The sequence below is a fragment of the Neoarthrinium moseri genome, assembly GCF_022829205.1.
Source record: "Neoarthrinium moseri strain CBS 164.80 chromosome Unknown scaffold1_Wmoseri_CBS_16480, whole genome shotgun sequence".
NCBI lineage: Eukaryota > Fungi > Ascomycota > Sordariomycetes > Amphisphaeriales > Apiosporaceae > Neoarthrinium > Neoarthrinium moseri.
Window position 1 is genome coordinate 1,791,026 of NW_026055115.1, and position 14,284 is coordinate 1,805,309.

The 14,284-nt window shown below is 53.7% G+C and overlaps 4 protein-coding genes across 4 annotated transcripts; 2 read left to right on the plus strand and 2 right to left on the minus strand.

Moving 5' to 3' along the window:
- Positions 1–918: 918 nt before the first annotated feature.
- JN550_000573 (uncharacterized protein) lies at positions 919–3,666 on the plus strand (the record flags this gene model as incomplete). The annotated part of the gene is made up of 4 exons (XM_049317402.1): positions 919–2,337; positions 2,389–2,721; positions 2,780–2,857; positions 2,920–3,666. The coding sequence occupies 4 exons, from the start codon at positions 919–921 to the stop codon at positions 3,664–3,666; spliced, it is 2,577 nt and encodes an 858-aa protein (XP_049177862.1).
- Positions 3,667–4,366: 700 nt separating this feature from the next.
- On the minus strand, positions 4,367–8,122 carry JN550_000574 (uncharacterized protein; the record flags this gene model as incomplete). The annotated part of the gene is made up of 5 exons (XM_049317413.1): positions 4,367–6,548; positions 7,095–7,221; positions 7,277–7,609; positions 7,717–7,884; positions 7,999–8,122. The coding sequence occupies 5 exons, from the start codon at positions 8,120–8,122 to the stop codon at positions 4,367–4,369; spliced, it is 2,934 nt and encodes a 977-aa protein (XP_049177863.1).
- A 780-nt stretch (positions 8,123–8,902) lies between these two features.
- Positions 8,903–10,108, plus strand: JN550_000575 (uncharacterized protein; the record flags this gene model as incomplete). The annotated part of the gene is made up of 1 exon (XM_049317424.1): positions 8,903–10,108. One exon carries the CDS (start codon positions 8,903–8,905, stop codon positions 10,106–10,108), a length of 1,206 nt encoding a protein of 401 aa, XP_049177864.1.
- A 71-nt stretch (positions 10,109–10,179) lies between these two features.
- On the minus strand, positions 10,180–11,350 carry JN550_000576 (uncharacterized protein; the record flags this gene model as incomplete). The annotated part of the gene is made up of 4 exons (XM_049317436.1): positions 10,180–10,451; positions 10,575–10,709; positions 10,764–11,001; positions 11,177–11,350. 4 exons carry the CDS (start codon positions 11,348–11,350, stop codon positions 10,180–10,182), a joined length of 819 nt encoding a protein of 272 aa, XP_049177865.1.
- Positions 11,351–14,284: the final 2,934 nt, after the last annotated feature.

A 14,284-nucleotide genomic window follows, 5' to 3' on the forward strand; every position in this document is an offset into this window, starting at 1 on the left:
CCTCTGCAGGTATAGACTGACTGTGATCTTGGAAAATCGCGAGGTTCTCTCCACGATGCTGGGTGAGAGTAGTTTACTGAATTGTTTTCCGAAAAGAGAATGTCAAGGCCGCAGTCTGCCTCCTTGGTTCAAAGGTAGCTGTGGAGCAGCAGCCTTGTAAGGCTATTCAGGTGGATTACAACGCTCCCCTAGGCGCTCTAGTACTCTTAAGTAGACCCGTCATCGGGCCGTTCGAATTTTGAGTATTGACAATCTGCCTCGCCGCCTCTGACGTTTAGCCCTGCCATCCACCATCAACAAGTCCTTCAAATCTGACAGTCGAGCCGTACGCCTCGCCACACCAAAATTCACAATCACAGCTGTACTATTCCCTCACTGTGTTGGATGTCTCTCAATATGCTACCCACTTTCATAATTGAACAAGAAGCAGCAAACGAAGAACAACTACTAGGTGACTTCGCTCAAGATGGAACGGATCTTGTGAGCTTATCATCGCCTAGCCATGCCGATAATCCTCAAATTAGGTAGATTAGCCTTTCAGTACAGGCTTGCAAAGCCTGAAATTCTTATTTCTTTTCACAAGTTTCTCTGAAAACGGTTCATTTCCTTTACTACACGTGAGCATCTCCCTGGTAGAGATGATACGCGAGGTTACATTAGGCTACCACAGCCCCGCGAGGTGTGAATATGCCTTGGATTCAGCCTTGGAAGGGAGCACTCACAGCCTTATATACCCTTCTCGAAGATTCAATCAGCTAATTCAAGCATTGCTGAATTCTGGAATGATCCTTTTCAAAGGCTTGTAAACCTTGCTATTAGCATATACGGATCCACTTCAAAAGAGGCGCCTTCATCAATAGCTTGATTTGAGAGCTCCTTCAGGTTCATCTCGCGAGAAAATAGTACCCCACGAAGATAATGGAGCCTGTTGGCTTGGCTGTTGGTGGCGTTGGGCTCGTGGGTCTGTTCTCCACATGTGTCAACTGCTTCGAGCTTGTGCAAAATGGCCGCTACTTAGGGAGAGACTATATTTTGCTTGAGACGAAGTTCGACAACTTAAGGCTAAGGTTTCGGTCGTGGGGTCGCGCCTGTGGGTTCATGGACAGCGGCAGATACGATGTGCGACTAGACAACCAAGAAATCAAATCAAGCATAGAGTCAACTATGGCCAATTTGATACACCTCTTCCAAAATGGGTCACAGCTCCAAGAGAAGTACGGGCTGAAGGATGAATGGAAAACATCAATGATTGTACCCCAAAACGACGCGCCCGGGCTCAACATCCTTTCGAGCTCGATTACCACAGGGTCTTGGCTGGGCACGACCCTCGATCGTCTTAAACACCGTATCGAGTCCACAAAGAAAAGAGCTAGCCTAGGCAGAACAGCACGTTGGGCAATCGAAGATAAGACAAAGTTCGAAGAGCTCATTACGCACCTCAGGGACCTGATAGAGGACCTCGAAAGAATGACACAGTGGGAAGAAATCATACGACAGCAGCACCGAGCCCTACAGAGAGAAATTGATTCAATTTGCGAGGTCGAACAGCTCGAGGCTTTTGAGGAAGCTCGGCTTGGACATCACGACATTGTTTCCCGAGCAGCCAGCCTGAGGTTGTCTCGGACTCAAACCAGAATAACAACCTTCGAGGACAAATCGGGGTCTGCTTCTATAGCGCCATATCGTTCTCCTCAGGCCATACCAAACACTGCTATAGAGTCAGATTGGCATGATTTCGCTCAGGACATGAGGGAGCCTATCAAACACGTCGGACCCACGACGCATCTTGAATTGAACAGCGTTGAATGTGAGGGTCAGCCAGAAACCTCCTGTTTCGATACTCCAGAGTATAAGTGTGGTATGAGGGCCATAGGCGACTGGGTTCTCTTGCCTAATAGCGAGTCTCCAGGCCAGCTGCATCTATCTGGACAAAAGGTGTTTACAATTTCTGACCCTTCTTTCCAAAAAGATCATATCCATTTCATTCTTTCTAAACATTTTCTCTGTGATCACAGCGACAGCCATTTTCTTGGCGAAACCCCAAAGTATTTCAAGGTGTCAGTGCAACTATTGTCAGAGGAGCTATGTCTGTCACTGAACTCATTGCCGGACTGGTGCCGTCCGCACCTCGACGCTGGTTTGAAGTCGGGCGTCACGCTTCATAGTCCATTTCTATGGCACTACCATGGGAGACGCAAGATCGCACGGTATCTTGATCATGAGCCGTTATCATGCCTGATTAGCCTTCTTGATTCTGTTATGGCAGAGGAGTACGCTGCTGTCGACCGGCTACTGCGGAAGAACGCTATCAATTGGCACTATATCTCATACATATTCGTAGGTACACCATATTGAATAATGTCGAGCCTCACTGAAACAGGACTGCAGATTCCCGGCGAAGTTGTAGTTCGGCATGCAGGTGCCGATACCCGAAATGCAGAGGGTTATGAACTAACAAGTTGGGCCCGGCCGGAACCTGCTGTTCTCACATTATCCGTTTCCTGTTTGGCATTGGATGACAAGCCTAAGCGCCACGACTTCAGTATTACTCTGCCACTGTTTGAATTCCACGGCATCGAAGAGAAAATGTCTATCAGAGACCTACCCATCTCGCCGCTTAAGTATTTGCGTGTTGGTATTCGCCATAGCCTCTGCCGTCGGGCGACTATCCTCGCCAACTTCAAGGACAGAAGACTATTCCAGTATAAAGAGTCCAAATCTGTAAGATTACAAGCTCAATAAGCGCAGATAATTGTTCTGATAGGGCTATACTTTCTAGAACCGGAACTACTGTATGCTAGATCCAGCAACGTATGCTCTAGTTCACCGCTCGACAGCAAAGACCAGCGAAATAAGGGTCAGTCCCGGAGAAAACCCACCATTCCAAACCAAAAAATGGAGATGTTATACCCTTCACAGGTAACCATCTTCAATTTTAAAACGCGACTGTGGGAAACTGTGAATGTGTCACAGTTACAACCGGCGACCTGGGATGACGGTGCTCTCGAGCTCTGCTGGTTAAAACAGAGCACCAAGGACAGTTTGCTGGCAATATGCGGAGCACAAATGAAAAAGGAAACTCCCGGAAAACGCGGAGAAGCCACTATGCTTGTGTTTTATGGTGCTTCAGGCACGGGCAAGAGCTTCGTAGTTGAGGGATTAGCACAGCACCTAAGGAAACCGTTGATGCACCTCCCAGCTACAGGCTCGTCAGTCGAGCAGTTAGAGCAATATCTCACAATGGGCCAGATCTGGGATGTCATCTACACTATCGATTGCCCAGTGTATTCTGGAATGAAAACGGCTACGAAAACCGGTATAGAACGAAGCTCTTTGAAGACGCTGCTGAGGAGAATGACTCAAATTCAGGGGACTCTTATAGTAGAGTCCTCTACAGCTGACCTTGGAAGTGATGTGCTTTCCAGAGCCAACCTCTTAGTCTATTTTCCTGTCATAGGGAACGGGCGTCGGTTAGACTTATGGGTGAGGGCGCTTAAACAGAATGATCTTTACTCTGAGCAAGATTTCAATGCGGCTGACGGTTCAATTGGGGTTGGGTTCAAGCGGTCTGTGATAGCCAAGTTGGTGGATATTGATCTCAACCCCATAGAGATCGAAAAGGTCATTTCGAACAGCAAAAGAGTAGCAGCAGGACTTGAACTGTAGCCTTATACTTGAAATGGCTCAACAGCAAGCAAGGTCCAGGATCGATTTCTCCTCTCATCATGATGCCTCTTAAGGCCATTGAAAGGCCCGTACCAACCACAGCACGATTAGAGAGAAGAGACAGAAGGAATCTACACATAAACTTAGCATTGGGTGGTCCACCGAAGTGAGCACAAACAGTCTCCGTAAACGACCTCAGTACTCCCTCCTAATAGACTGAGGCCTAGATTACCCGGGCTATATATCGTTGCAACTGCCATAAAACCTACTAGATTAGGGGATGCCGCGTCACATGACCACGTTTGCTAGGCCGGTCAACTCTCTGTTTATTGACGACTTTTAGTATTTCTTGTCATTTACAATTTCTCGGTTCTTGAGTGACCATGAATTGAACCTAGATTGGCAAAGGGTCTACGGTTGGTATTCTTGTTGATAATTAGGAAATACAATTCTCGACCGGCAGCTAGCCATTGCACCAGGTAATCGGTTCACTTTCAGCAAAGGCGATGTGGGAATCTCTCGTTTAATCGTAAATACATAGCATTATCAACCGCAGCAGCCAGCCTATCCCGGCGTTCCGTCCTTAATCCTCCGAATCATTACCATGCCTCATTAACCTTCAATCCGGCACTCCTAAGTACCTTTCCTTACGTATTACCACACCGCCCTTGTGCCCTTTTCACTACTTATTAACCCCCCTTCACTCCGGCTTGTAGTACAACGGCTCGTCGAACACATGGTACCTGTGGTCACGGACGCCCTTACCCCGGAACATAGCAGGGAACCTCCAGCCTTCGGGGACTTCATGTTCCTTGACCTTGCGATTCCGCAGCTGCTGATCCGACTCCAAGGCCGCTACAGTGGCCTTCTCCGCGTCGCCCTTGGGCACGACGAACTTGGCGACCTGCAGCTCCGTGTCGGTGATGGTGCTCCGGCTGACGCGCGCGTACCCAACGCGGTTCAGGCGCTTGTAGAGAATGTACTCGCACCAGCGATCCCAGTCGCTGGGGTCGACATCGTGCATACCCGACGTTGGCGAGACATAGGTGTTGTAGTTGCCGCGCAGCGGCTCCGTGACCAAGTAGCTGAGCAGAATGCTGGGGCGCGGGGACGAGCCCATCAGCTTGGATAGGTATTCACTCTGCAGCCTTCTGTCCTCCGGGTCTTCCTCCTGGCCCGAGTGGAAGACGAAAACATCGACCAGCTCGCCGTAGCAGTCGAGAGTGGCGTGGATTGCAGGTGCGAGCTCGCCGACGGGAGAGGGCAGCAGGTGGTGTGTTGAGTTAAGTATGGGGAACTTGGACAGAAGTGCAGCACCCCATGTGTGCTTGTTAGGACCCGGGCCGTAGTCGACATACATGCCGAGATCTTCCGCGAGGAATTGAGTTGTGTCTCGGTTGCCCATAATGATGCGCTGAAGATCGGATTCCAAGAGACCAACGACATCAATCTCGAGTTCCTTGATCAGGTCACGCATTCGGTACTCTGATGAATACATGTCGTTGTCGAGGGAGAAATGAATGGTCCAAATACCAGCGGTCAGAACACGTGAGTCCTCGTGATAGGGCTTGTAGTCGTTTGTCGGGAAGCGGAAGTAGGCCGAGATAAGGAAGAAGACGTTGATCAAGACGAGTGCTGAAGAATGGTACTTACGGTGCTGCGTCTGCGAAGGGACCGGTTTGCGTGATTCGCGGCGGCGCGCGTTGGTCGATGTCAAGTTCCAAACCCCACCACCTATGAGGACCATCATAGTAATCATGACCCAATCGGTATGCTCTCGGACGAGAGGACCGCCGGGTACGAAGGCGTAGGCTACCACCCAAACGTGGAACAGGACGACAAAGTTGTATATGAGAAACCCGAGGCCGAACGTCGTGGCCGGACGTTTCTGGGCGGCTTGAGCCAAGAGAGGACTAGCGATAGCCGTCAGGTAGAAGGCTGTCAAGAGCGCACCTGAGTAGCCGAGCCAGTTGTGATAAGAGGTGAGCACAGCGGCGCCAACGCATCCTATACCATACCCTGACCAGGTGCTGACAAGCCTGGGATGTGAAATGCCGGTTAACAAGCCTGCGGTCATAGTTGCCACCGTCAACCAGCCATGTGTTGTGGAAAGAGGACCCCTAATGGGATAACCTTCCCATACCCACAAGATCATGGTACTGGTGTCAGACAGGAGAGAATGTAGGCCAAAGAATAGGCCGCCGATTCCGAGAGCCGACAAAAAGGCCGATCCTGCCACCGTGTTGTCTGGAGCGACTCCAGTATTCAGTGGAGCTCTGCGGGTGAATCTCCAGGCGGCCATAACTGCCAATGCCAGGCCGATCTCGTTTTTGCCCCCATTGGCAGCGTGCATAATTGGCCATATAGGATTGTTCGTCCACCAAGCAAACTTCACCGTTGACGATAGGATCAGGCCAACAGTCCAAGCTAGGATCTTGGACTCTAAACGAGCTTCGTGAACGTTGTCAGAGAACAGGGTGGCAGCCCACGACAGACATGACATCCAGACACCAAAACCCACGGTGAAGAGTCTATAAGCAGGGTCCTTGATCATCCAGGCGAGAAGGCCTGCCAGTGACAAGAAATGACAGACTCGAAGATTGTTGATCACCAGAGATCGAATGGATTTGACTCCCAGGAACAAAGGGGAGATGGTCGACATGACGAGTGCCTCATATCCGGAAATGCCCATGTGCCAGAGGGGGAAGTACCAGATGACGACGCCGAGACTGGTCAGCATAGACCAGAAGACGAAGCCATGATAGACTTCGGCACCGGTATCAAAGAGCTCTTTCCAGGAGAACTTTGCATCAAAGACCCCGCCCGTAGCGTTCGACTTCTCCTTTTCCAGGACTTTGGTTGGGACACGCGACTTGTTCTCTCTGAGAGACCATCAGCATACGATTCAGCACGACTGAAAGCAAATAACCGTCTATCTCTATACTCGCTCGGACTGGATATAAGCGCCCCGCTTCGAATGGCAACGTGGCGGACGTGCCCCTAAGCTCGATCGGCCCCACGCTAAACGAGCTAACACCCCTGCAGTAAATAGTATACAGGATCGACTAACACGGCCCGAGGCTCCGGCGCTGACGATCTTCCACTCTGGTAACTGTGGCCAGGTTTTGGGCGAGAGTTGGGACGTGGTATTCCTTGGCCCTACTCTGCCTCACCAGTCTGGGTTGTTGGACAGCATCTGTCGGCGGGGGTATTGAATCCTCCCCAAAAAAGCACAAACGACCCCGGCAGTTTCGACGCAAGATGCCGTAATCAACAACTAGTGCCTCTGAATCGCGAATACGTGGCGGTTGGAAAAAGCCGCTTGTGGATTTCCCAGTGGGGACCATGATTGGTCAATCCCGCAGTATACAGCCCGAGCGAGTATAGTAAAGCATCATTGGACCCAACGCGGCAGTGTTTGAACGTACCCCTGACTGAGACCCCCCACGTCCCTGACCACAATCTCGAAGGTGGCGAAGTCAAGCGCGGTCACGGCATCAAAGGCGACATCGAAAAGGATAAGCGACCACTCGAAGAACGCATAGGTTGTGTAGGCTATGTTCCGTCAGTATGCGACAACCCGAGCGTGCCTGATCTAAGAACGACATACCGCCAGCGACATGATAGACCTTGTGCTGGATGAAGAAGTAGATCAAGGGCACAATAGTGCCGAAGAAAGCAGTGGCAAGATACTTCCGGTACTTGATGGCCTTGGCGTTGGGCGGGCTCAAGGCAAGGCACCCGAAGGTCCAAGGGATGGTCAGAACGAGATAAGAAATCATGAAGATGTCGTGCCAGTCATGGTCGTCGGTCGAGGTGATGTAAGTCCAACCGCCGCAGGTAATCGTGCGGAGCAGCCCCATGGAGCCCACGAACTTGGGCAGCATCTTGCCGGGCTTTGCTGTAAGCAGGTACCAGAGTCCCACCAAAGCGAATCGCGGGCCTGCGAAGAGGGTTACATCAGTCTCTCGGTGCAAAAATGCGTGCCGTAAGCTTCCAATGCCTTTCTCATCTGAGGCACAGCCTACGTCGTGTCATGCAAAAACCTACCCGAAGTTATCGCAATAAAGAACTGGAAAAAGGATCGCTCAGGGTACCGATCGCCGATGGTGGCCGACACCGAGGGGAACCACTCGTCGGGGTAGCCATAGAACTCATTCTTGACGATCTTGTGGTAGTGCAGCGAACAACCGACAAGGAGCGCGCTGATGAAGGCAGCTGTAGGGAGTCGGGCATGTCAGTATAGGCATGGCTCAAGTGACAAGTGACAAACGACTTTTCGATGCGACGCTTGCCATATCGTGCACGGTGCCGTGGGCGGTATGTACTGACTGTAAGCGACGGTGGTGTGCACCCAAGATATCCATTTGGCGTTGACGGTGAGGAGCGCCCCGCTCGGCTTGTCCTTGTAGGTCGAGCCTGGGGGCGCTATGTTTCCGTTTCCGTTGGATCGCATTGGGCTGGGTGTGAGGGTCGAATCAGTGATTCCCTCCTCCTCAACGGCGGTAAAGAACGAACGGGACCATGGGCGGGAACGCAGTCGACGGGGCCGGAAATCTCTCTGCGTCTCTCGCAAAGGAGCGGACAATGCGATGGATGAGAAGGAGAGAGGAGAGGCGTAAACAAAAAAAGCAGAGCTGGCACCATTATTTGCTTTCCGCTCACATTAGCTTCGGCTTCTTCGGTGTCGCGTGTAACCCACCGGCCGGTCATGCCATGCCATCATAGCAGGGCAGTTGGCTGCTGGGCGTGCTAGGCGTGCTAGGCGTGCTAGGCGTGCGAGCAGGGGCTGCAGTCGATTGGAGAGCTACCACTAGCGAGGGGGGCCCCCTGTTGGGGAACCCTGCTCGAGCTTCTGGGCGCTATGGCCCGGGCAACCGGGCACCTTGCGTCTGCCGATTGGCAGCGCGGCGGTGGGTGGGGACTTTTGATAGCAGTGAGGACCCCCGCAGCGAGCCGCCTAATCCTGCTAATCCTTTTGGTTCATCAGCGCTGCTCCCGCAAGGCTCAACGCTGACCCCACTAAAAAAAAATAATTGTTCACTTCAGCCTCGTGAACTTTTTCGTCGCTTTTTCTGAGGGTCCGCACAGCCAGCACCGTCCGACGCACCCATTCCCAGACCGCCGCCAAACATTCCCAACCGAACCACGAAGCCTCGGAATCCGCACCTGCATAACCAGCTGTCTCTCTGCTACCTGGCATCGGCGCTCCCATACGCCCCGAACACCCGCCACCATGGCCGGCGTCCCTGAGAAGGCCCGCTACTACCTCGAGCAGTCGGTGCCCCAGCTGCGCGAGTTCGAGGCCCTGTCCATCTTCAGCGCCGCCGAGATCTCGTCCCTGGTCAAGAAGCGCTCCGACTATGAGCACCTGGTGCTGTCGCCGGGCTCGCAGCCGCGCGACTACCTGGCCTACATCCGCTGGGAGCGGTCGCTCGAGGGCCTGCGGGCCAAGCGCTGCAAGCGCCTGCAGATCCGCCGCAGCAGCTCCCACGCCGGCGAGGGCCGCGTCTTCGGCATCCTCGAGCGCGCCGTCCAGCGCCACCCGGGCTCCCTCGACGTCTGGACCGAGTACCTCCGCTTCGCCGACGCCGTCAAGGCCACCAAACGCTGGCGCAAGGTCATGAGCCGCGCCCTGCGCATGCACCCGGCCAAGCCCGAGCTCTGGGTCGTGGCCGGCCGCCGCTCCGCCCACCACGGCGACATGCAGGCCGCCCGCGGCTTCTTCATGCGCGGCGCGCGCTTCTGCACCCGCGACGCCGTCGTCTGGGTCGAGTATGCGCGCTGCGAGATGGAGTGGCTGGAGAAGATGGAGGAGCGGAAGGGCAAGAAGGGCGGCGCGCAGCGGGCGATCCAGGAGCAGGCCGAGCACGACGACGATGCCATCATGTTCGCCGAAGAGGACAGCGACGAGGACGCCGACGAGAACGGACGCCTAGTGATGCCAGACCCCGACGCCAAGGGGGCGAAGAAGGTGTTCGACGACAAGGCGGTCCAGAAAATGGTACAGAAGAACCCGGCGCTCGATGGTGCCATCCCCCTGGCCATTTTCGAGATTGCACAGAAGCAGCAATTCTTCAACGCTGCCGCGGCAGAGAAGTTCTTCGACGTCTTTGCTGGTTTCCCCAGTGTCCCGTCCCAATCAAAGCTCGTCCAGCGAGTCTTGGATACGCTGGCAGAATCGTATGCCAACTCGCCGGAAGCTTGCAATTGCTTCGTCAGACAGCCACTCATTGGTCTCGAGCCCAACTCTGCTGCCTATCCCAAGGCATTGCGCGACGCCTTATCACAACTCAAGAAGTCGTTGGAGAGCACGACAGACAAGACGCGGCTGGCACAAAAGACGAATGCTTGGATCGAGCCAGTGCTTGCATCAGAGGATCTCGATACTGGCATCCGTGCAGTATTGGAGCATACAGTCCGTACACTACCGAAGCCGTGATATTCTTGCATCCGCATATAAATTACTGCTACACTATCAATACACCACGCCCAACATCCAGGGATCCAAGGCTACGCCTCCTTGCTTATGCCACCATTCTCCCGAGCGACGCCCATGAGATGCTCCCACTCTGCGGGGCTGACCCGACTTACGCTCAAGCGGCTCTGCTTCAACAACTGCATATTCTCCAGGGGTGCACCCATCTTGCCCATCTCCCGCAGGTCCTTCAGACCTATCTTCTCCGCAAATTTGCTGCGGAACTCAACGTGCACCACACTCCACTTGGGATCTGCAGGCTTCGAAGACGCATCATAGTACGGGGCTTTGGGATCATGTGCCGAGACTGTGTACGTGTTAATAGACCAAAAGTGGTCGAAAATTAGAGATATTGGAGTGGGGGAAATGGTTGGTTTGTTATGAAGGGTCCGAATTGAGGACCGGAGGAAAACAAAGGTTGGAGACTTACGATCAGGCGAGTGTTCCTGTACTATCTCCATCGTGCCCACGATTCCGGGTTCCTTGCAGTTGGAGTGGTAGAAGAAGGCGAGATCCCCCTTCTTCATGGCGCGGAGGTTGTTGCGGGCTACATAGTTCCGGATACCTAGTCTGGGTTTAGAACAAACACCAACATAACTATAACATTTGTTCCACTCACCGTCCCATGGCTCTGGCTGTGTCTTTGCCGCCAAGTCGTCAATGGAGAACCTCACGTCGACGCCGTTCTCAAGCCGCGTTTCCGGTTCGGCCTTCAGCAGCCAGTATGACTTTCCAGAGCTGGCATCACCCCCGTTGGTGTCCGGCTTCGCGGAGGCGCTGGGCTTTTCGGCAGGCTTATCTGTGGATGTTGTCTCCTTCTTTGCCTTTGCCGTTGCCTTTGCCTTGGGTGCTGTCACCTTTGCCAGGGTCAGCCGCTGTGTTTGACTGACTAAGCTGCAGGATGAGGCCGGTGATGAGCTCTATCGCGGGGCAGGGGTGAGAATCCGCGTGACACGCGTGCCAAAACAGTCATAGAAAGACTTCGTGCGCCAATGCATAAGAGCACTCGAGAATGAAGAAAACCTGGCTTACCTTGCTCTTCGACCCATCGGCCGTAGCTACCTTCCGCGACTTCGCGGGCTTCTTCTCCTCTGGTTCCGCCGCGGCGCGCTTGGTCGCGGTCGGCTCGGGGACAACGGCCGACCTGCGACGTGTTGAGCGTCGCAAGTCCTGCTCGGGGACCTCGGCGGCCTTTCTTTTCGGCATATTGGATAGTAGTGAGAAAAGTCTCGTGCAAGGTGCTCAGCAAGGTGAGGCGTTGTACAGTATCAATGGCCGAGTGATGCCCCGTGTTGGGTGTGCGATGCGAAGCTAATTTGGCGTGGGCCCATCGTCCCCAAGGTCCCCCCTCTGCCGCGTCGAGACGTGGTGACGGGGATCTGCTTAAGTTAGCTTACTAGCTTGCGCACCCGGACTCTCGGGACACGCAGGGTCAAACATCCAGGGCGAAGAGCAGCAAGGCGTTATAGACGTCTTCTCTTTGCGATAACGACGCGAGCACTTGACAATCGGTAAATGTTTTATTGTGCGAAGGGGTCAACATAGTCAATGTGTACCAAGAGCTTCATTCCGTCGCCAACCTGTCCAGGCATTGTAACAGTCTTCGGGCTTCCTTCAGTGGTTGTCAAGTGCTGTGCAGGGGTGCCCTGCCAGTCATTCCGACGCCGTTTCTTACTTAGTTAAACCCCTCGGCTGCATGGATCATGCCCAAAAACTGGGAGTCGGTGTGATGATGCAGCAGCTATGGCACCCGGCCCTGCTCAGCTGCTCATTGCAGGCAGGTCGTTGAAGTCGGGGCGTGCATTCGGAGGCCAAAATTGCTTCTGCTACGTAGCAAACAAGCCTCCCAGAAGAGGCCCGTTCTCCTGCAGCTGCGAAGGATCGTCAGATCATCAGATCGTACCTCGATATGTGACGACAATGGCTGGGTGGGGATACGACTTTGCTTTCTGGACGACGACGACGACGACGACGACGTCGAAATGTGGTTGAGTTATAGTACGTCAAACTCAGTTCGTAACATGGCCAAGGCTTCTTTTACTATATATACTTCGCACCTGTGTGCTCGATGGCACTTGGGATATGTGGTTCGAGGCTGTATCGTCTCACCTGTCACGCATATGATTATGTGATCGCGAGACGGGCCCAACATCTTCACTCTGAACTGGCCTGGTCGGTCGATCTATAGGTCTCTGGCGCAAGGTTGCGACTCGGTCAGATTAATTAATTTGACAGCGATGACCATGGATGAAACCCGAGTGAGGAAGCGGAATCTCTATTAGTTACGTATCGCACACAAGGTAGGTATATGTCACTTGCTGCTCATCGTAGCGCACGATCTGCAGCCCATGGAAACATGGATTATTAGGTGGCTGTTTGGGGTTTGTTTGGTGATTCAGACTTCATTTTAGCCACGGGATCATACGGGGTGGGATTGCACTTGGTCTGGCTGCCTCATAGGGCCATGCTGTGAATCGAGAGTGCCGAGACTTTCGTCCGTTACGATCAGTCTGCATCGCTGGGTGAAAGTAGCTCGGGGGGTCCACTTCGTGTAGGCCCAGTACATGACACGCGTGGGAAGCAGCCCGCCTCGGGGATCGAGGGAAACTTGCTGGATTGGAGGGAAGCCCAAGACCGTGGTGGCGATCGGATCCTCTCGCTTCGTCGAGATGAGCAGTCGGAAGTTCAGGCCATTTGCCAGACCAGGTCGGGGGGAACACAAAGATGAATGGAGACACGAGGAAACACACGAGCAGGGATTGAGTGACAATGAAAATGCGGCGCCCTGCCGGGGCCTATCAATAGCCAGCCGTCCTCGACAGAATGAGTCAAAATCAAACGGGAATTCCAGAGCCGTCTGGCAGCCCAGATGACGGCGTCAATTCCAGCGGTCCACGGTGGGAAAAGGAAGACGGCTGAAGAAGCAATCTGGACGAGATGCGACATGGGGAAATGGGTTCGGCGGCCACGCAGAGGCACCATTGGGGAGCGACGGGGGTCCTATTTTGACGAACGTTTGCTGCAGCTTGACACACGTACACGCACCAGGAAGGTGCCTCAACTTTCCCCCAGGAGGTCTCGCGTGCTGCTGATCGCATGGACAACCAAGACGTAATGACCATACGTCCTCATTCAAGTAATTCGATCCAAGCACGACCGGCGGGGGAAAAAAGCATTTTGGCCGATCCAGCTGGTCTTCATTATTCTGGAAATGGGCCACGGGCTCGGGGACCCTGTTCCAGAGCCTGTGTGTCTGCGGAGAATTTGTTGCTAGTGCCACTCAATCAAATTCATCGGTGCAGCCGTCTTTTGCTGGCTTGCCGATACCTCGATCGAGGTACCACTTCCACTCTCTGTTAAAGCTTCCACCCCTTCCCCGTTCCCTGTGGCCTCCTCTCCTTTCCATCTTCTTTTCTCTCCATTCCTGTGTTTTTCGCCCTTCCATTGTCTCTGATCGGTGCGTCAATGACACCGTCTGGTGTTCTGTTGCGTATCTAGTCGTCTTCTGCTGCTGCGACTCGACTTATATCCAGCAGGACCCCCAACCGTATTAGCGCAAACGTACAAATCTACGTTTGAAATGGACCTCCAGAGTGTATGGATCTGACAACCCCAAGCGGCTATGGGGCAGGCAGTACGACGAGGGGCAGAGGAAGGATGCTGAAGGTTGAAAACGGCTATCCATCGTTTTCTTGCCTCAATTCCTCGCAGAAGGCGGTCGAAACACGATCGCCTGGGCACCAACGTTGCGCAAGACGGCACTTACTGGCCGCCAAAGCGGATTCCAGGACGGAGTGGCCCCGCAACGCAGAATGCCGTGCACCTGGCCACCTGCAACCCAGACAACCAGACAGCCAGATTGAGTTCCGTTAGTCTGGGCGCGAAATGCAGCTGCACGCATGGAAGGCCACTTTCACTTTTTCGCCCATTTTCCCACGATGGATGGCAGAAAGATTGATCGGGTTCCGAGGGTGTGGAGGACAGGCAACAGTCTCCGATCCCAAAAGATGACCCAGCGGTCACAGGCCTGGCCGATAAGACGGGACCACTTCTGCAGGCGACGTTATGGCCTTGGAAGGGAAGGCAAGGGACTATTCCGGCGTTAGCACCATTTGTGCCACGCCGCGCCTCACAGTCCCA